Raw genomic sequence first — 21,534 nt, forward strand, 5'->3', positions numbered from 1 at the left:
GTGGTGGCCGGGGTTCTTCTCTTCTCTGCCCCACAGCTTTAACAAACACATCCAAGGAGTACAGCTACTGCTGCTGCTGTTGTTTACTTTTCCCTGGTCAATACTCTTTAATCTCCAAGATGATGCTTTCTCTCATGAACTCAAAAATAGCTATTCTCTTAGTGAAGCCACAGGCCCATTACTCTTTATTAGCTCTTACCGTGTAAAATGTGGCCATCTATTAAAGGTCAGGCAGTGAACAGCTACAGCAGGTTCACCACTGTAGTCGAAGAGGAAACTGTTCTACACATAGCAATTTGCACATGAGTTGTTATTATAGATGTAATTTTGCTCATCTCAGGGATAGAGAGGGAGGGGTAATAGCACCTAGGGAAAATGTCAGTTTAAAGTGATCGTCGTAGTGCTCCAAAAGTGATCTTATTGACTCTGTCTGAATCATTCTCTTTCTGTAGGATGATAAAAAATCATTTTGTTTTGCCTGATTCCATAAAATTGTTTCCCTAAATTCCGTTTTCTCTGTTTTGTTTTTCCAGGTTTCTGTTTAAAAAAGAAATTCTTCAGGTTTTCGGTCTCAAAATGTTAGATTTTTTTAGAAAAACAACCAAATTGGATGCTCTAAGTCCACAACAATACTTAAACCACCTCAGGAGACCACCTTTGAGGTCTTGAAAAATCTACAACATTTTGATTTTCAGGTGGGTGCACCTTAATTCAAGTGTGCACCTGCCAGAGCCCATTGTTTGGATGATTTTCTGTACTGTGCATGTGATTGCAGAGTTTGGAAAACAAATGATTGATGCAAATAATCGGGATATCATTCTGCCATGTAGGCATAGGCTACTTTGTAGTTAACATTGAATTGAGAAGGTTTTTGGGAAAGCCTTTCCATCTCTATGGTTATCATTAGCATCATCGCTAATGGCTACATAAAGTGTAGTCGTACGTGTGCACCTCAGACACACACAGACAGGGACATTCCTGTGTTGTTTCAGAAAGTTGCAGGAAACTACAAATCACTGAAGCATTTTGTTCATGTCTTATGATTAACTTGGGCAAATGAAATAATAAAGTTCATTATATTTAGTGGATTTACTACTAAGTTCAATACATTTTTGAATATTGTTGAATTTCATTTTAATGTCTGTCTTCTGTAATTCCGTCCAAACTTTGCATAGCATAGATTTTATATGGCCCTAGAAAAGTAAACAAGCAGAAAGTAATATCATATTGTATCGTGTATTGATTCGTCCCCTAGTGCCTTTGCCACTTTCTTACATTTCTTGGTGGCTCAACAACATAGATCATTCTCAAATGATGCTTGAAAGAAAAAATGTATTTATTATTGTTGACACTAGGGGCACATATTCAATAGCCCTTATTAATTACATATGATGATAAATACGCTGTTGGTAGTACATAAGGATGAGAGAGCTTTAAGTCATTCTTCATATTTAAGGAATGTCCCATTCGGATTAAAGTCAAAGCTCTGGACTGTGGGAGTCAAAGGTGTAAGAGACAGGTACACACCCAGGAAGAGGAAAAGAAGAGAGGAGGAGGAACTGTCAAAGTCAACCATTATAGCCTTATCCCAGGAAACATGACCCCATTGGCCCCATGTGGGTATTCGGTGAGCAAGGTGGACACAGGTTAGCCCACACCAAACCCACACCAGCCCAGCACGGGCTAGCCCACAGCAATCCCACACCAGCCCAACGTGGGCTAACCTACACCAGTCCCACACGGTCTAGCCCACACATAGCTGTGGGAAGTAACAAATAACATTTTAAAAAGGCACACCTGTTAATTGAAATGCATTCCTCATGAAGCTGGTTGAGAGAATGCCAAGAATGTGCAAAGCTGTCATCAAGGCAAAGGGTGGCTACTTTGAAGAATCAAATATCAAAAATATATTTTGATTTGTTTAACACTTTTTTTGTTACTACATGATTCCATATGTGTTCATTCATAGTTTTGATGACTTCACTATTATTCTACAATGTAGAAAATAGTAAAAATAAAGAAAAACCCTTGAATGAGTAGGTGTGGCCAAGCTTTTGACTGGTACTGTATATACATGTTTTTTTCTTCCAAAAAACGTTGTGCACTGGGCACCGGTTTGAATGTGTCAAGAACTGCAACGCTGCTGGGTTTTTTCACACTCAACTGTTTCCCGTGTGTTTCAAGAATGATCCACTACACAAAGAACATCCAGCCAACTTGACACAACTGTGGGAAGCATTGGAGTCAACAATGTCCAATATCCCTGTGGAACTCTTTCGACAATCAAATGAAATTGTATTTGCCACATTTGCCGAATACAAAAGGTGTAGACCTTACAGTGAAATTCTTACTTACAAGCCCTTAACCAACAATGCAGTTTTAAGAAAAATACCTAGAGAAAATAAGAAATAAAATAAGAAATAATTAAAGAGCAGCAGTAAAATAACAATAGCGAGGCTATATACAGGGGGTGCCGGTACAGAGTCAATGTGCGGTTATTGGAGGTAATTGAGGTAATATGTACATGTAGGTAGAGTTATTAAAGTGACTTATGCATAGATAATAACCAGATAGTGGTTTCTCAAATGACTGCCTCGCCTGGTTCACCAACTACTTCTCAGACAGAGTTCAGTGTGTCAAATCGGAGGCCCTGTTGTCCGGACCTCTGGCAGTCCGACTCTTTTCTCTATTTTCATCAATGATGTCGCGCTTGCTGCTGGTGATTCTCTGATCCACCTCTACGCAGACGACACCATTCTGTATACCTCTGGCCCTTCTTTGGACACTGTGTTAACTAACCTCCAGACGAGCTTCAATGCCATACAACTCTCCTTCCGTGGCCTCCAACTGCTCTTAAATGCAAGTAAAACTAAATGCATGCTCTTCAACTGATCGCTGCCTGCACCTGCACGCCCGTCCAGCATCACTACTCTGGACGGTTCTGACTTAGAATATGTGGACAACTACAAATACCTAGGTGTCTGGTTAGACTGTAAACTCTCCTTCCAGACTCATGTTAAGCATCTCCAATTCAAAATTAAATCTAGAATCGGCATCAAATTCTCCTTCACTCATGCTGCCAAACATACCCTCGTAAAACTGACTATCCTGCCGATCCTTGACTTCGGCGATGTCATTTACAAAATAGCCTCCAACACTCTACTCAGCAAAATGGATACAGTCTATCACAGTGCCATAAGTTTTGTCACCAAAGCCCCATATTCTACCCACCACTATGACCTGTATGCACTTGTTGGCTGGCCTTCGCTTCATATTCGTCGCCAAACCCACTGGCTCCAGGTCATCTATAAGTCTTTGCTAGGTAAAGCCCAGCCTTATCTCAGCTCACTGGTCACCATAGCAGTACCCACCCGTAGCACGCACTCCAGCAGATATATTTTACTGGTCACCCCCAAAGCCAATTCCTCTTTTGGCCGCCTTTCCTTCCAGTTCTCTGCTGCCAATGACTGGAATGAATTGCAAAATTCACTGAAGCTGGAGACCCATATCTCCCTCACTAACTTTAAGCACCAGCTGTCAGAGAAGCTCACAGATCACTGTACCTGTACATTGCCCATCTGTAAATAGCCCATCCAACTACCTCATCCCCATACTGTTATTTATTTTTTGCTCCTTTGCACCCCAATATCTCTACTTGCACATTCATCTTCTGCACATCTATCACTCCGGTGTTTAATTGCTAAATTGTCATTATTTCGCCACTATGGCCTATTTATTGCCTTACCTCCCTTATATTATCTCATTTGCACACAGTGTATATAGACATTTGTTTCTCTATTGTGTTATTGACTATGTTTGTTTATTCCATGTGTAACGCTGTGTTGTTATTTGTGTCGCACTGCTTTGCTTTATCTTGGCCAGGTCGCAGTTGTAAATGAGAACTTGTTCTCAACTAGCCTACCTGGTTAAATAAAGGTGAAATAAAAAAATACAAAAAAAGAAGGGGGGGCAATGCAAATAGTCTGGGTAGCCATTTGATTAGAATTTCAGTAGTCTTATGGCTTGGGGGTAGAAGCTGTTTAAAAGCCTCTTGGATGTAGACTTGGCGCTCTGGTACCACTTGCCGTGCGGTAGCAGAGAGAACAGTCTATGACTAGGGTGGCTGGAGTCTTTGACCATTTTTAGGGCCTTCCTCTGACACCGCCTGGTATAGAGGTCCTGGATGGCAGGAAGCTTGGCCCCAGTGATGTACTGGGCCGTGCGCCCTACTCTACCCCACTTTGGGTTTGGCTGGAGTAGGCCGTCATTGTAAATAAGAATTTGTTCTTACCTGACTTGCCGAGTTAAATAAAAACTCTAAACTCCGTAGTGCCTTGTGGTCAGAGGCAGAGCAGTTGCCATACCAGGCAGTGATGCAACCAGTCAGGATGCTCTCGATGTTGCAGCTTTAGAACCTTTTGAGGATCTGAGGACCCATGCCAAATCTTTTCAGTCTCCTGAGGGGGAATAGGTTTTGTCGTGCCCTCTTCCCAACTGTCTTGGTGTGCTTGGAACATGTTAGTTTGTTGGTGATGTGTACACCAAGGAACTTGAAGCTCTCAACCTGCTCAACTACAGCCCCGTCGATGAGAATGGGGGTGTCCTCGGTCCTCCTTTTTCTGTAGTCCACAATAATCTCCTTTGTCTTGATCACGTTGAGGGAGAGGTTGTTGTCCTAGCACCACACGGCCAGGTCTCTGACCTCCTCCCTATATGCTGTCTCGTCATTGTTGGTGACCAGGCCTACCACTGGCATTGGCAAACTTAATGATGGTGTTGGAGTCGTGCCTGGCCGTGCAGTCATGAGTGAACAGGGAGTACAGGAGGGCAGTGTGGAGTGCAATAGAGATTGCATCATCTGTGGATCTGTTGGGGCGGTATGCAAATTGGAGTGGGTCCTGGGTTTCTGGGATAATGGTGTTGATGTGAGCCATGACCAGCCTTTCAAAGCACTTCATGGCTACAGACGTCAGTGCTTTGGGTCGGTAGTCATTTAGGCAGGTTACTTTAGTGTTCTTGGGCACAGGGACTATGGTGGTCTGCTTGAAACATGTTGGTATTACAGACTCAGACAGGGAGAGGTTGAAAATGTCAGTGAAGACACTTGCCAGTTGGTCAGCGCATGCTCAGAGTACACGTCCTGGTAATCCGTCTGGCCCTGTGGCCTTGTGAATGTTGACCTGTTTAAAGGTTTTACTCACATCGGCTGCGGAGAACATGATCACACAGTTGTCCGGAACAGCTGATGTTCTCATGCGTGTTTCAGTGTTACTTGCCTCGAAGCGAGCATGGAAGTTATTTAGCTCGTCTTGTAGGCTCGTGTCACTGGGCAGCTATCGGCTGTGCTTCCCTTTGTAGTCTATAATAGTTTCCAAGCCCTGCCATCTCTGACGAGCGTCGGAGCCGGTGTAGTACGGTTCAATCTTAGTCCTGTATTGATGCTTTGCCTGTTTGATGGTTTGCCGGAGGGCATAGCGGGATTTCTTATAAGCTTCCGGGTTAGAGTCCCGCTCCTTGAAAGTGGCAGCTCTACACTTTAGCTCAGTGCAGATCTTGCCTGTAATGCATGGCTTCTGGTTGGGGTATGTAACTACAGTCACTTTGGGGATGAGTCATCGATGCACTTATTGATGAAGCGTGACTGATGTGGTGTACTCCTCAATGCCATCGGAAGAATCCCGGAACATATTCCAGTCTGTGCTGGAAAACAGTTTTGTAGCTTAGCATCTGCTTCATCTGAACACTTTTTTATTGACCGAGTCACTGGTGCTTCCTGCTTTAGTTTTTGCTTGTAAGCAGGAATCAGGAGGACAGAATTATGGTCAGACTTGCCAAGTGGAGGGCGAGGGAGAGCTTTGTACCCATCTCTGTGTGTGGAGTAAAGGGGGTCACTACAAAGATACAGGCATCCTTCCTAACTCAATTGCCGGAGAGGAAAGAAACCGCTCAGGGATTTCACCATGAGGCCAATGGTGACTTTAAAACAGTTACTGAGTTTAATGGCTGAGGATTGATTAACAACATTGTAGTTACTCCATAATACTGACCTAATTGACAGAGTGAAAAGAAGGAATCTTGTACAGAATAAAAATATTCCAAAACATGCATCCTGTTTACAAGGCACTAAAGTAATGCTGCAAAAAATGTGGCAAAGCGATACATTTTTTGTCCTGAATTCAAAACTTTCAGTATCTCATTCAATATTGTGCTCCTAAAAGGAGAAATATTGCAAAAAATGGTTTGATGATTTTGGAGAAATGCTTTTGGCCCACTTCACCTGCAGTGAAGATGGAACTGAGTGTTCCCAATGTCCAGACAGACAGGTGCCAGAGAGGCCAGCCAGCATGCATGCAGTCAGTGTCACTGCAGTGTCTCCTCTGAGTCACCAACCTGCCTGCAGTAGCAAATCAGCCTTGGCTGTACTGTAAGCATTACCTCCACACAGCCTCAGACTCACAAAGTGGGCTTACTCACATTACGTATAATGCTGAGACTTAAAAAACAGAATATTTCCAAGTTAGAATATGACTATTTCAGCATACTCTCTGTGAATCCTATCATGTATAATTAAATAGGAGCATTGTCTTACTTTTAATATAATATATAATTAAACAAGATAATTGTCAAACTTTTTTTCTGAACTAAGACAGCATTATGCTGATTCATAGTTAAATAGATGAAATTAAATGTCTTAATTGTAGGCAACACATTCAGACACTTATCAGTAATGTGTGGCAGTTTCATGTGTATTTTGAACAACATATCACTTGTCAGTGTTATAGTGCTTGTAGTCCTAAAAACCGGAAATGAGTTAGCATTTTCTACCTCTGGTTTGTTGGGCATTCCAATGTGGGAAATGAACAGCGAAAATAAATGGTCTTGTGATATATGCCGATAATAAGGTCTGAGGTTATCATAGGCTTAGGAGACCTTACATGTTTTGTTCTATGAGATAATATCAGTCAGTTAACAGGACCTTTATGAATTATGAAGCCTTTATGTGATCAAAAAAAGTCAGTTGCTAACAAATCTTAACTGTCAGAGAAATGGAACTAGAACATACTTCTCAAAAACATTTCACGTCACTAGGCCGACCACGCAAACTAGTCTACGCTACAGTCCGCCAAAAAGCTAGTTAGCTTTCTGCTAACCAGCTCGAACTGAAAATGCAAGGATGGTATATTTCTTTGCTCCAGGCTTCAACCATATCTCTTCAGTGGAAAGGAGCTAATTTGATCAGTTCCCGAACAATGTTGTCCAGAGGAGACTTTGGGTATGTCTCATAAGGTAAGCTAAGCCTGTTAGCTAGATGTCAAAGGCATGCGATCGGAGGTGTAGTTTGAGCTTTTTATTTGTTTTGAATATATAAATGCTTTAAAATTCACAAAAGGTTATGTTACCTAGCAAAATGTATAAGAACTCCTAAACCTAATTTCATCGGTTTTAAACAACAAGCCATTGCAGAGTTAGCCTCCGTTAGTGCCTACAAAAATATGGCATTACTATTGCTCTCTATTAGCAAGAGTACTAATCATCAAATAAGCATTATCATAGTACAGCGTTCTAAGGGAGTGACCATAAAAAGTAAAAGCATGCAAATGATGGTGAGTTTGCATGTTTCTATTAGAGCGAGACCTCTCCAAATGCTTTTGAGGCATTTCTTCTCTTTCGAGAAGAGCTAGCCACATCCTGCGGTCAGCATGGTGATGGGCTTGGGGAGAGCTACACAATGTTTGAGCCATCAGGACAGACAGACAGATAGATAGGCAAGTGGACAGGCTCCCAACAAGAGTGTGCATGTAGCTCCCAGGCCGAACCAAACAGTCAGAGCTCCTGACTAAACAAGCAGCACTCCTTATACACCTCATACATTCATGCTCAGCCATGCTATCACACAGGCTCCAGACCAATGTGTTTGTAGAGCTGAAACAGGACTGAGAGAGCAGGCAGGGCAGCAGCCTTCACACATGGAGTAGGCTGGGTAAATTACTGGCTACTGGAGAGGACACCTAGGATGGAGACAGTGTTCCTGCTGCCCACTGCCTTGTCTAATGATGTGGGTGGCCACTAAAGGACCACTAGAGGGAGGGGCTGGGTGGTGGCCTGCCTTTCTACTCCTTGCACAGGTCAACAAGAGACAGGGAAAGACTAGTATGATTAGTATGCAAAATACAGCCCTAAAATAGGGTCAGGTGTGATAGAGTGGGATATAAAAGTTTAACAGCACAGAAGGAAAACTTAGCGAAGAGAAAGAACTCCACAAGATATAAGCATACAGAGAAAAGTCAGTAAAAGGAGCATAAGCATCTGACAGCAACAAACAGAGGGGAGGAGCTATCTGTAAGGAATAAGAATACCCAGCAAACATGTCCACATTGGCATGATGTGGGCCAAATGCGGGCGAAAATATTGTCCACGTGTTTGCTGCCAACATTGAGCCAAAGCTTTTTTGCTCATCGGCTCTACATTGGCCCACAAAACATTTGCCCAGTTTGGCCTAGTGTGGGCAGCCCATATCTGGTGAAGGCAGCCTGAAATAAGCCATTATTTCCCCAGTAAACATGGGCTAAAATATTGCCTCTATGTAGGCTGCCCACATTGGGCCGATGCATATGTACTTATAATGTATTCATTACAATTGAATTAAATGCATAATGCAAGTATGAAAATTGGATACTTTTTCCACCACTGCTTTCACCTTTATTCATGGAAAGAGCAGGTGTTCCTAATGTTTTGTACACTCAATGTATATTATTTATTTCAATTCCAAGCACTGGCATGCTGACTCTTGGTTACTATGGATTTGGGTTCAGAGTTTTCCCATCCCTCTTTATTTCCTTTTCACTCTTGATGTTTTCTGGGGTTTTTTGAGCCAATTCCAGAGACTGATTCCATCAGAGATTTGTATACAAACACCCAGCGTCTGGGAAATAGGATCTCACAGTTGTCTATGGGTGTAAGCATATTGTAGACTACAATATGCTGCAGTTACTCTACCACATAGTAACATAATGAACTACATTAAGGTTGGTGGCTTCAAGCTGCTTTTATTAAGATACAAATGAAAAAAAACATTTGTGTAAAAGGTTAAAGAATAATTTTCTGATGTAAAAACACATTCAGTGCTTTGTGTATTTGTTGTAAACATACAATTCCAACCTCCTTTATTACATAAATCAATCAATCTCCAGCATGTTATTTTACAATGGGCATAGAATGGCTTTGTCTTTCTACAAAGCTGCCTCACAAAGATTGCATAGAGGAATGTAACTATCTGCTTTTGAATACACATGTCAAATTCATAACTATTTTGTATTGGTAGATTTCATGTGCTCACACAGGGCTTTCATTTGTTGCTGGTGCTTTGAATGGAATTCAATAATCTGCAAAGATTTATACGTTCTAGGGAGTCAAAATTTTTAACATCCCTTTTTTTCTTCCTTTAAACGTTTGTCTTCTCAGTTTAGAAATCATACACTAAATTCAGTCACAAACAGATTCAAATGATGTTGATTAATGTGGTCCCTTTGAGAGATCTTGGCCGTGCTTGTAATTGTAATAAGAACATGGTTAATTACTTTCTTCTTTCTTTTGTATCAAATGTTCACAATTGGCTAGAATGGTCCTCAGATATTTTAACAAGGCATCATTTAACAATGATGCAGCACCACCCTTCGGCCATTGTGTAATTTTGTAAATTACGGGTCATTCAACCAAGTTTCATCAAAATCGGGTCAGTGGTTTCTGAGAAATCGTGTGTGGACTGACATACATACAGTTGATAACTATAGCGCCCCCCTTGGGCCATTTTGTAAATGCCGGATCTTCATGGCAAGACATATCATTCACCTAAGTTTAGTCAAAATTGGGCCAGTGGGGTCTGAGATATTGTGTGGGTCAGTTACTCATGTCCCTGAGCATGTGTGCCAAATTTCATCACTCTGAGTCAAACAGATCAATAGATAAACAGTACCAGTCAAACGTTTGGACACACCTACTCATTCAAGGGTTTTTCTTTATTTTTTATATTTTGTACATTGTAGAATAATAGTGAAGACATCAAAACTATGAAGTAACACATATGGAATCATGTAGTAACCAAAAAAGTGTTAAACAAATCAAAATATATTTTAGATTTTAGATTCTTCAAAGTAGCCACCCTTTGCCTTGATGACAGCTTTGCATACTCTTGGCATTCTCTCAAACAGCTTCACCTGGAATGCGTTTCCAACAGTCTTGAAGGAGTTCCCACATACACTACCTTTCAGAAGTTTGGGGTCACTTAGAAATGTCATTGTTTTCCATGAAATCATACATGAAATGAGTTGCAAAATGAATAGGAAATATAGTCAAGACATTGACAAGGTTATAAATAATGATTTCTAATTGAAATAATAATTGTGTCCTTCAAACTTTGCTTTCATCAAAGAATCCTCCATTTGCAGCAATTACAGCCTTGCAGACCTTTGGTATTCTAGTTGTCAATTTGTTGAGGTAATCTGAAGAGATTTCACCCCATGCTTCCTGAAGCACCTCCCACAAGTTGGATTGGCTTGATGGGCACTTCTTACGTACCATACGGTCAAGCTGCTCCCACAACAGCTCAATAGGGTTGAGATCTGGTGACTGTGCTGGCCTCTCCATGATCCCTTTTACCCTGTACAAAACTCCCACTTTACCACCACCAAAGCACCCCCAGACCATCACATTGCCTCCACCATGCTTGACAGATGGCGTCAAGCACTCCTCCAGCATCTTTTCATTTTTTCTGTGTCTCACCTCAAACTTAGATTCGTCTGTCCATAACACTTTTTTCCAATCTTCCTCTGTCCAGTGTCTATGTTCTTTTGCCCATCTTAATCTTTTCTTTGCATTGGCCAGTCTGAGATATGGCTTTTTCTTTGCAAATCTGCCTAGAAGGCCAGCATCCCGGAGTCGCCTCTTCACTGGTGATGTTGAGACTGGTGTTTTGCGGGTACTATTTAATGAAGCTGCCAGTTGAGGACTTGTGAGGTGTCTGTTTCTCAAACTAGACACTCTAATGTACTTGTCCTCTTGTTCAGTTGTGCACCGGGGCCTCCCACTCCACTTTCTATTCTCGTTAGAGACAGTTTGTGCTGTTCTGTGAAGGGAGTAGTACACAGCGTTGTACGAGATCTTCAGTTTCATGGCAATTTCTCGCATGGAATAGTCTTCATTCCTCAGAACAAGAATAGACTGATGAGTTTCAGAGAAAAGGTCTTTATTTCTGGCCATTTTGAGCCTGTAATGAAACCCACAGATGCTGATGCTCCAGATACTCAACTAGTCTAAAGAAGGCCAGTTTTCTTGCTTTTTTAATTAGTACAACAGTTTTCAGCTGTGCTAACATAATTGCAAAAGACTTTTCTAATGATCAATTAACCTTTTAAAATGACAAACTTGGATTAGCTAACACAATGTGCCATTGGAATACAGGAGTGATGGTTGCTGGTAATGGGCCTCTGTATGCCTATGTAGATATTCCATAAAGAAATCTACCGTTTCAAGCTACAATAGTCATTTACAACATTAACAATGTCTACACTGTATTTCTGATCAATTTGATGTCATTTTAATGGACAAAAAAATGTGATTTTCTTAAAAAAACAAGGACATTTCTAAGTGACCCCAAATGTTTTAACGTTAGTGTATGTTGAGCACTTGTTGGCTGCTTTTCCTTCACTCTGCAGTCCAACTCATCCCAAACCATCTCATTTGGGTTGAGGTCGGGTTATTGTGGAGGCCAGGTCATCTGATGCAGCACTCCATCACTCTCCTTCTTGGTCAAATAGCCCTAGCACAGCCTGGAGGTGTGATGGGTCATTGTCCTGTTGAAAAACAAATGATAGTCCCACTAAGCACAAACCAGATTGGATGGCGTATCGCTGCAGAATGCTGTGGTAGCCATGCTGGATAAGTGTGCTTTGAATTCACTGACAGTGTCACCAGCAAAGCACCTCCACACCATCTTCAATGCTTCACGTGGGAACCACACATACAGAGATCATCCGTTCACCTACTCTGCATCTAACAAAGACACAGCGGTTGGATCCAAAACTCTCAAATTTGGACTCATCAGACCAGACAGATTTCCACCGGTCTAATGTCCATTGCTCATGTGTCTTCGCCAAAGCAGTCTCTTCTTCTTATTGGTTTCATTTAGTAGTGGTTTCTTTGCAGCAATTCGACCATGAAGGCCTGATTCATGCAGTCTCCTCTGAACAGTTGATGTTGAGATGTGTCTGTTACTTGAACTCTGTGAAGCATTTATTTGGGCAGCAATTTCTGAGGCTGGTAACTCTAATGAACGAATCCTCTGCAGCGGAGGTAACTCTGGGTCTTCCTTTCTTGTGGCGGTCCTCATTCATCATTGCGCTTGATGGTTTTTGTAACTGCACTTGAAAAAACGTTCAAAGTTCTTGAAATGTTCCGTATTGACTGACCTTCATGCCTTAAAGTAATGATGGACTGTCATTTCCCTTTGCTTATTTGAGCTGTTCTTGCCAAAATATGGACTTGCTTTTACCAAATAGGGCTATCTTCTTTATACCACCCCTACCTTGTCACAACACAACTGATTGGCTCAAACGCATTAAGAAGGAAAGAAATTCCACAAATTAACATTTAACAAGGCACACCTGTTTTAATTTAAATGCATTTCAGGTGACTACCTCATGAAGCATGAATGCCAAGAGTGTGCAAAGCTGTCATCAAGGCAAAGGGTTGCTACTTTGAAGAATCTCAAATATAAAATATATTTTGATTTGTTCAACACTTTTGTGGTTACATGATTCCATATGTGTAATTTCATAGTTTTGATGTCTTCACTATTATTCTACAATGTAGAAAATAGTCAAAAATAATAATAATTATTGAATGATTTGGTGTGTCCAAACTTTTGACTGGTACTGTAAACATGTGCCGTTATGAATTTTCTTGCATATGTTGAGTCTTGACAGTGTTTGCAACATGTGTACCAAATTGTGTTACAATACGAATATCCTTGACAGATTTATATGCATTTACGTGCCAGACCACGCCCACCTGAATGTTGATTGTCAATAGCGGCCATGTTGTTTTAGGTACTAGTCTGGAAAATATTTTTGAGAGACCTTTGTCCATAGTTTCCAAATATCAAGTTTTGTGCAGATCGGTCATTCGGTGCTCGAAGAGTATAACAAAAAATCCATAATGGCGGACCTTATGGGTCCCTGAGGCAAATGTGTTCCTTGTGAGGAGAGGGACCTATGTACTGAATTTCATGACTTTAGGTCAAAACGGTGTGAGGAGCGTGACCTTTTAAAGTTTGCATTTTCAATCTCTTGTTATAGTGCCACCACCTGGCCAATCGCCGATTACTATGGCAAGATGCATCATTCACCCAAGTGCTGTCTGAGATATGGCGTTTGACGTACGATTCATTCACCCAAGTGCTGCCTTAGATATCGCGTGTGACTAACGTATGAATGTACTAACAGACAGAGCCAGATCCACAGTCCCTTCCCCGATTTCATTGTGGGGGACAACACATTCAGTCAACCTTGCAATAATATATTAAGTCTATAAAGGTTTTCCTTTCAGCACACACTGCATAGCTAATCTTGGTGGTAACGCTTAACATTGACAGGTAATTCTTCTCTTGATAATGTCTCAGACTTTTGTTGACTCCATAGACGCCAAAATGTTGCCCATGCAGTGTATGGTATCTGTCGTTCACTGTCAATACAGCGTGACTAACGGTTAGAAAATGGTCATTTGACAGCCGTTAACAAGGGAATAAATCTGACTGACTTTAAAAACAGGCGGATTGACTAAGAAGACGAGTGATCCCGTTCGTAGATGTGTATGTGCACTTTGCAGTGTTCTATGTGTAGCATTAGCCTATGTATGTGAGGCACAAAGGGACATTTAATTCCTTCTCAAGTGTGTTATGGCATCTGCAAAGCACAGCCGATAAATATCATTATAGTAGAGACATGAGAGAAATGCTGAGGCCTTTGGAGCAAGTGCTTTGTCTTATAAGGCTTGCTGGATTGAGACAGCTCCTGAGATGCGAAGAGAAACATTGCCACCATGGGAGCACAGAGGAGGAGACTTTGTTCCTGATTGTTCTATCTGTATTGCTCTTGCTGGACTATCAAGCTTTTCATTTGTTAATGTCGTCGTACCATCTGCAACAATGCTTCTTGTGTACAAACAACACTTCTCGAGTTTGTTCAGAAAATAACAAATTACACTGCGGTATAGTATTGTTCAATTCTGTCTTCTGTTATAACCGCTAAGTGATGTTTAAGTGGAGCTGTTATAGAGCGAGAGAGTCCCTAAAATAAACAGTGCGAGCCCCTTAGCTAAACAGTGTTGTATTGCCCTTCAGATGCAGAGGCAGGCAGGCTGCATCCCTCGCGGCCTCCAGGCTTCCTCCAGGCTGCCTCCATGCTGCCTCCATGGGCCGGACAGGGCCGAGGTCAAGTGGGCGCCATGAATCACAAATCCCTGGCTGATTTGTAAATTGTCGGGACATTGATTTACAAGGCTGGGGCTAAGGAATGAAATCCTCTCCCAGCAAACGTTGAAGATGGAAGTGTGCTGTGCAGGCAGGCGGGCGGATGGAGAGGTGTAGTAATCACAGCAGATTGCTCTTAAAAGGAAGGTCATAGCCCACTCTTTGGGTGATTAAAATCTTTTTACCAGTCTAGTGTTTTCTCCCTCATCACACAGGCCATCATGGAGTGGGACCTGTTAACAATAGCCCACCAGAAACAACTCATGATTACTCCACATTACATACATAAACTCCAATGATTACATTCATTCATACAGTATGTTCATGTACATCTTGCTTATTTAAAGGTGCAATATTCGGAAATAGCTCCGCCATTTCCTGGTTGCTAAAATTCGAATAGTTTGCCTAATTTCAGTTTGTGGCAAAACAAGCAGTGTATAGTGTAGAAAATCACTTTACCATCTAAAAGATATTTTCAATAACCGAAAATATTGCATTTTCAGCTGTTTGAAGCTGCAGTAGAAAACTGAAAGTAAAAGATGCAACAAAAAAAAATGTAAGAACGGGAAGCATAGAAATAGCGCACATTCAACAGACCTGCCGCTTGTTAGACTTGGTTCAATGAGAATGACAGATTTAGAACTCGCATTTCTATGTGAATTTGATCAGGTCACCCTAAAAAGTACAGAATTTCAGCTTTAACACATAGTGAATTGTAGGTCTACTTAAAGTCATCTTTCATATGAATTGCAATATGATAATGATACCTGAGCTTTTCATGAACGTTATACATATTTAAATGTTTACTTGTTCTTGTTTTATCACAATCTGTGTTGATAATCTTGTCATCATACTGTTGGTGTAGTCTGTGTTGGTGCCTCTACTCTCTGTCGGCACCTCTCTGGCTTTGTGCAGTACTCTTTGTTCTCACACTAGAATATTGCATATTTCCCTTCCATCTGGAGACTGAGCTGAGCTCAGCTGAAAGATTGATTTACCAGAGGTTCAATATAATTGGATCTCATTCCATTTTCAGAGCAGAATATTTTGAATGTTAGGTGCAGCCAACATGAAGGGAGCGGGGGAGGGGGCAGCAAAGCATGAAAAGGATACTAGTGCTTAGTAGAATATCATTGACCAAAACTTATGATGTGGTTATTCCAGATGTGGTTCCCAGAAATGTGACCATTTCCGTCTTTGTGAATTTGAAATCAATATGTATTATTATTTATTTATTTATTACAATATGAGACAATATATGGATAGTAATGTAATGTGCAATGGTCCTGACTCCTGGAGTTAGTTTTCTTCATTTTAAGAATATCAAAACATTACAATAACCATACACCATGAAATTACATCTACAACGTAATGAAATGTATTGTAAAGTAGACCTGACAGTAGCTTACATTAGTCAGTGTCATCTCTGCTGTCTGTGTGTAGGTCTATCAGGTCTGTCTGTTAAACTCCAGTCCAAATGGCTGTCACTCAGTATGGCCATTCTAGTTTTACCGGAGGGAAGCTTTAGAGGAAATGTACAGGATGTACAACAAGCAAGCACTGTCTGAGCTTGTCCTGACTCAGCCCTTCTTTTCTGTCTTGTAGTAGCAGACTGTCGAGTCTTGGAGGGATTGCAGAGGTTTTCGTCGATCCCCACCTACTTGCCTGTCAACTACCAGGTGGTCAACGCAGAGTCTGCCTTCTTCCTGAAGGAGGCCAACCAGGAGTTTATGAGGAACTCCAGCCTGCTGTCGCGGACGGAGCCCTTCTTCATTTACCAGGCCCGCAGCATGCCCTCAGTAAACGCCAGCTATGGCCCCCTCTCAGTGGAGCAGCCTGTCCCCCCGGAGCTCATCCAGCACCCTGGAGCCTTTGTGGCGTCCTCCATGTTCACCTTCAACTGGAAGGTGCAGACCTTCATCATTCAGGAAAGGATCTACCTGGCCAAGCCCAGGGTCCAGGTGCTGTTCTATGTGGCCGGCAGGGACTGGGACGACTACAGCGCCATTGACAAGCTGCCCTGCGTACGCATGTTTGCCTTCCACGAGACCCAGGAGGTGCGTGGCACCTGCCAGCTGAAGGGGGAACTGGGGCTGTGTGTAGCTGAGCTGGAGCCCCTGGCTGGCTGGTTCAGCCCCCCCAGCGTAGTGCCTGGGCGTCAGAGGACAATAGAGTTGGCCGAGGGAACCACAGTGGAGCTCTACTACATGTTACAGTCAACAGATGCAGGAGAGTGCCACTCGGAGGAGGCCCGGAAAGGCAACTCCATCCGCTCGGATCAGGAGGGTCTGTTTGGCTCATCCACCTCCACCCCCATGAGGAGGATCGGCAGTGTGCGTCTGTACCAGATCCCTGCCGCTCCTTTCCTGACTGAACACAGGCTGGATAGTAACTTCCTGGTCATGGTGCCAGCCATGCCCATGAGGCAGAGGGACACTGTCTCTGCCTTCATCACTGCCTCAGCCTTCTCTCCTGTGGAAATGTTCACCCTAAGGTAAGACAACACTGTACATAAGCATGCTCTGATATTAAAAGTAAATAATTAGACCTGTGCATATCTTCATACAAAGTGTCTCTGCAATGCTGTATTAAAGAGTGAAGAAATTGAGAAATGAACAACTCTTTGTAGTACAAATCAAATCAAAGTGTATTTGTCACGTGCGCTGAATACAACAGGTGTAGACATTACAGTGAAATGCTTACTTACAGGCTTTAATAGTGCAAAAAAGGTATTAGGTGAACAATAGGTAGGTAAAGAAATAAAACAACAGTTGTAATTTAAAACACCCTAGTTGTAATTCAATTAGCAAGGAGTATAGGGCAAGTGTAATGTTTGGCAGTTTGGCTGTTAGTTCTGATTTAATTATTAAGTTATCTCAGTGTTTTTGCGGTCTCCAAAATTAAAGTTACTTTACTCATTTTAGCCAAGCTTATGTAACTAGGTGAAAACAGGGAGTGGAGCATCTCTATCTCAGAGAAATTGTCAGATTCATTGAAGCTGTAAGTTGTAATTAGAATGTGCAGATGAGATTAAGTGATTGAGATAATTAACACACAATGCAAATGAGGATGTCATTAATTAAAATGCATTTCCATTAGCGTAATGACTGCAAGCCTGATCTTAATCACACTGGTTGGGAACATTTATAAACCATAAGAGATGCCGTGACTAAGGGTCAAGCCAATTTGTCAACCTGTGTAAATGAAAACAAACCAACTGGCTGATTGGATTGTTTTCTGCGTAGGTGAGTGGAAATGCTGAAACTAGTTTAAGTTAGTTACACCATACTTTTCTCATCCTGAACCATGGAAATAGAGGACAAGTTGTCATAAATGTCCTATATATTTCATTGTTTTCAGAGTCTAGATTTGATGTTGAATATCTCTCTCAGCGATCTCTGACTTTCACATGAAATCTAAATTATAATCTAAATGAAAACTAGAACATAACAAACATTTAATCACCAGATATTTATTCTGGAGATGAGGTAATGGCAAGTTTGTAAATATATATATATATATATATATATATATTTTTTTTATCCCATTAATAAAAAAACTGGTCACACAGACTGTATTTTGTGATTACCAGTCTGTACTGGCCAACTGAGAGATTCAGATATGGAGAGGCCTTTGGTTTCAGGCCTCAGCATGTGACTAGGTGATGAGTGTCCTCCTGTGTACATGTGTTAGGATGCCCAATCACCAGGACAAGAAAATACGTAGATCTCTTTATACACAACATTATTTTGTTTTCTGTACTCAGTCCCTTAACTTCCACCATCACTGGCTGCATGGTGTCTTATTTTTACTATTTTCACAACCAGAATATGGGCATTAGTAGCAAGTGGTGGCGCGAACAGGCTGGGTTTTGATTAATTAACAAGTTGAAGTTGTGTTGAGGCTTGACCACTCACTGGCCAATCAGAACTGCTAAATACAGTTGAAGTCAGAAGTTTACATACACCTTAGCCAAATACATTTAAACTCAGTTTTTCACAGTTCCTGACATTTAATCCGAGTAACAATTCCCTGTCTTAGGTCAGTTAGGATCACCAGTTTATTTTAAGATTGTGAAATGTCAGAATAATAGTAGAGAGAATGATTTATTTCAGATTTTATTTATTTCGTCACATTCCCAGTGGGTCAGACGTTTACATACACTCAATTAGTATTTGGTAGCACTGCCTTTAAATTGTTTAACTTGGTTCAAACATTTTGGGTAGCCTTCCACAAACTTCCCACAATAAGTTGTGTGAATTTTGGCCCATTCCTCCTGACAGAGCTGGTGTAACTGAGTCAGGTTTGTAGGCCTCCTTGCTCGCACACGCTTTTTCAGTTTTGCACACAAATTTTCTATGGGATTGAGGTCAGGGCTTTGTGATGGCCACTCCAATACCTTGACTTTGTTGTCGTTAAGCCATTTTGCCACAATTTTGGGGTCATTGTCCATTTGAAAAACCCATTTGCGACCAAGCTTTAACTTCCTGACTGATATCTTGAGATGTTGCTTCAATATATCCACATAATTTTCCTGCCTCACGATGCCATCTATTTTGTGAAGTGCACCAGTCCCTCCTGCAGCAAAGCACCCCCACAACATGATGCTGCCACCCCTGTGCTTCACGGTTGGGATGGTGTTCTTCAGCTTGCAAGCATCCCCCTTTTTCCTCCAAACATAATGATGGTCATTGTGGCCAAACAGTTTTATTTTTGTTTCATCAGACCAGAGGACATTTCTCCAAAAAGTACGATCTTTGTCCCCATGTGAAGTTGCAAACCGTAGTCTGGCTTTTTTATGGCGGTTTTGGAGCAGTGGCTTCTTCCTTGCTGAGCGGCCTTTCAGGTTATGTCGACATAGGACTCGTTTTACTGTGGATATAGATACTTTTTTACCTGTTTCCTCCAGTATCTTTAAACGGGCCTTTGCTGTTGTTCTGGGATTGATTTGCACTTTACGCACCAAAGTACGTTCATCTCTAGGAGACAGAATGCATCTCCTTCCTGAGTGGTATGACGGCTGCATGGTGTTTATACTTGCGTAATATTGTTTGTACAGATGAATGTGGTACCTTCAGGCGTTTGGAAATTGCTCCCAAGGATGAACCAGACTTGTGGAGGCCTACAAAAAAAGAAAAAATTCTGAGGTCTTGGCTGATTTCTTTTGATTTTTCCATGATGTCAAGCAAAGATCCACCGAGTTTGAAGGTAGGCCTTGAAATACATCCACAGGTACACCTCCAATTGACTCAAATTATGTCAATTAGCCTATCAGAAGCTTCCAAAGCCATGACATCATTTTCTGGAATTTTCCAAGCTGTTTAAAGGCACAGTCAACTTAGTGTATGTAAACTTCTGACCCACTGGAATTGTGATACAGTGAATTATAAGTGAAAGAATCTGTCTGTAAACAATGGTTGGAAAAATTACTTGTGTCATCCACAAAGTAGATGTGCTAATCGACTTGCCAAAACTATAGTTTGTTAACTAGAAATTTGTGGAGTGTTTGAAAAACGAGTTTTAATGACTCCAACTTAAGTGTATGTAAACTTCCGACTTCAACTGTATGTGGTTGCTTTAAGTTGTGTATTTATGGTATTTTATGTATTACGTTGTCATCAACGGCAATTTGAATGTTAGTCTGTTATAGACTAGTTTGTTAAATAGCCTACAAAAATAAAATAACAAAATGTAGGCCTATACCATATTTGCTAGATATGTTGAAAATGTTTTTGAACAGTAATTGCATGGCTTCAGTATGGAAGTATATTGTTAACATAGCATTCACACTGAAATAGGCCTACTGTAAAATGCATAATGTTTGAGCCATGGAAATGCCAAATGTTGTCAGTGAGCAAGATTAAATTAACTATTGATAAGACCTAAAAAGACAGTGAATAATTCGAATCAAATTCTAATAAAATGAAACGACAACTTGTTTAAAATAGGCTATGTCTAAATACAGTTACAAGCACCATTATTGCTCCCCGTGGGCGTATATAAGACAACGTAGACTATGGAGGGTTTTACGCACTTCCAACATTTTCACAGGAGCTGGGAAAATATCCAATATAAAGAGAAAGAGGGAATGTTCACTCACAGTTAATGACCCAAATATACATAGCTATAGCTTACCATCGCCTTTAATATGGCCAGTAGTGACTTTCCTACGTGAAAGGTAAACAAACAAAGAGGAAAATATAGCCTACAAGGGGATTCAGCACCATGGACAGCAATCAGAATTACCGCAATTCACAGTTAGGTCGATGGCATTTTTACAAAATGATCATTGAAAAACAATAAGCAGTCTTTTTAATTATCTTGATGTTCCTAAACAGGCTTCTTTGACACCTTTCATGCAATGGGCATCACACATAATGAGTCCAAATGTTTCACAGGAGCTGGACAAAGATAATGTACAATATATAAAGATAATGTACAGTATATAAAGATAATGTACAATATATAAAGATAATGTACAATATATAAAAAAAAGGAATGTCTGTTGACTGTTTTGCTGCTTGTGATATTTGAATAAAACTTTGGTGATGTACTGTGTGTGCACCTCCGCTGGCAAAATCAATGCCATAACCAAATGCGTTACCGCTAAGACCAGTTTTTGGTCGGTCTTAAATATCCCTAGTTGTGCTCATTGAAATTGGCATATTGGCACACGTTTTTAAGGACACACCTCAAATATTTCCACCCCTCCCAACTCAGCGCAGGAGCGCTGATATTAGACAGGTAAATTGCCGAACCTGGCGGAAGTAGTGGTGTAGTGAAGGGTATACGCAGGTAAACGCCGTATACCCACTTATTTTTCGGTGGGCATTGTGTATACTCACTTCTTAATCCCCACAATTTTGGCTCTAGGCTACTTTGGCTTTAGGCAAGGTAAGACATGTTATCCACGATAATCACATTATTGTGTGCATGTAACTGTACTCAATGATAGCCCTAATTGTCTTCTGGTAGATGGAAATGCTTTCCCAATAAATGTCTCAATTAAA

At 41.2% G+C, this 21,534-nt stretch overlaps 1 protein-coding gene across 1 annotated transcript in view; it reads left to right on the top strand.

Moving 5' to 3' along the window:
- Nucleotides 1–21,534, top strand: part of LOC106585532 (transmembrane protein 132C) — a 217,694-nt gene that overhangs the window by 26,459 nt on the left and 169,701 nt on the right. The window contains exon 2 of the mRNA XM_045706869.2: nt 16,130–17,018. Coding sequence (XP_045562825.1) covers nt 16,130–17,018 — 889 coding nt within the window. The remainder of the gene's footprint in view (nt 1–16,129; nt 17,019–21,534) is intronic.

Source organism: Salmo salar, chromosome 24 (assembly GCF_965601325.2).
Source record: "Salmo salar chromosome 24, fSalSal1, whole genome shotgun sequence".
Classification (NCBI taxonomy): domain Eukaryota; kingdom Metazoa; phylum Chordata; class Actinopteri; order Salmoniformes; family Salmonidae; genus Salmo; species Salmo salar.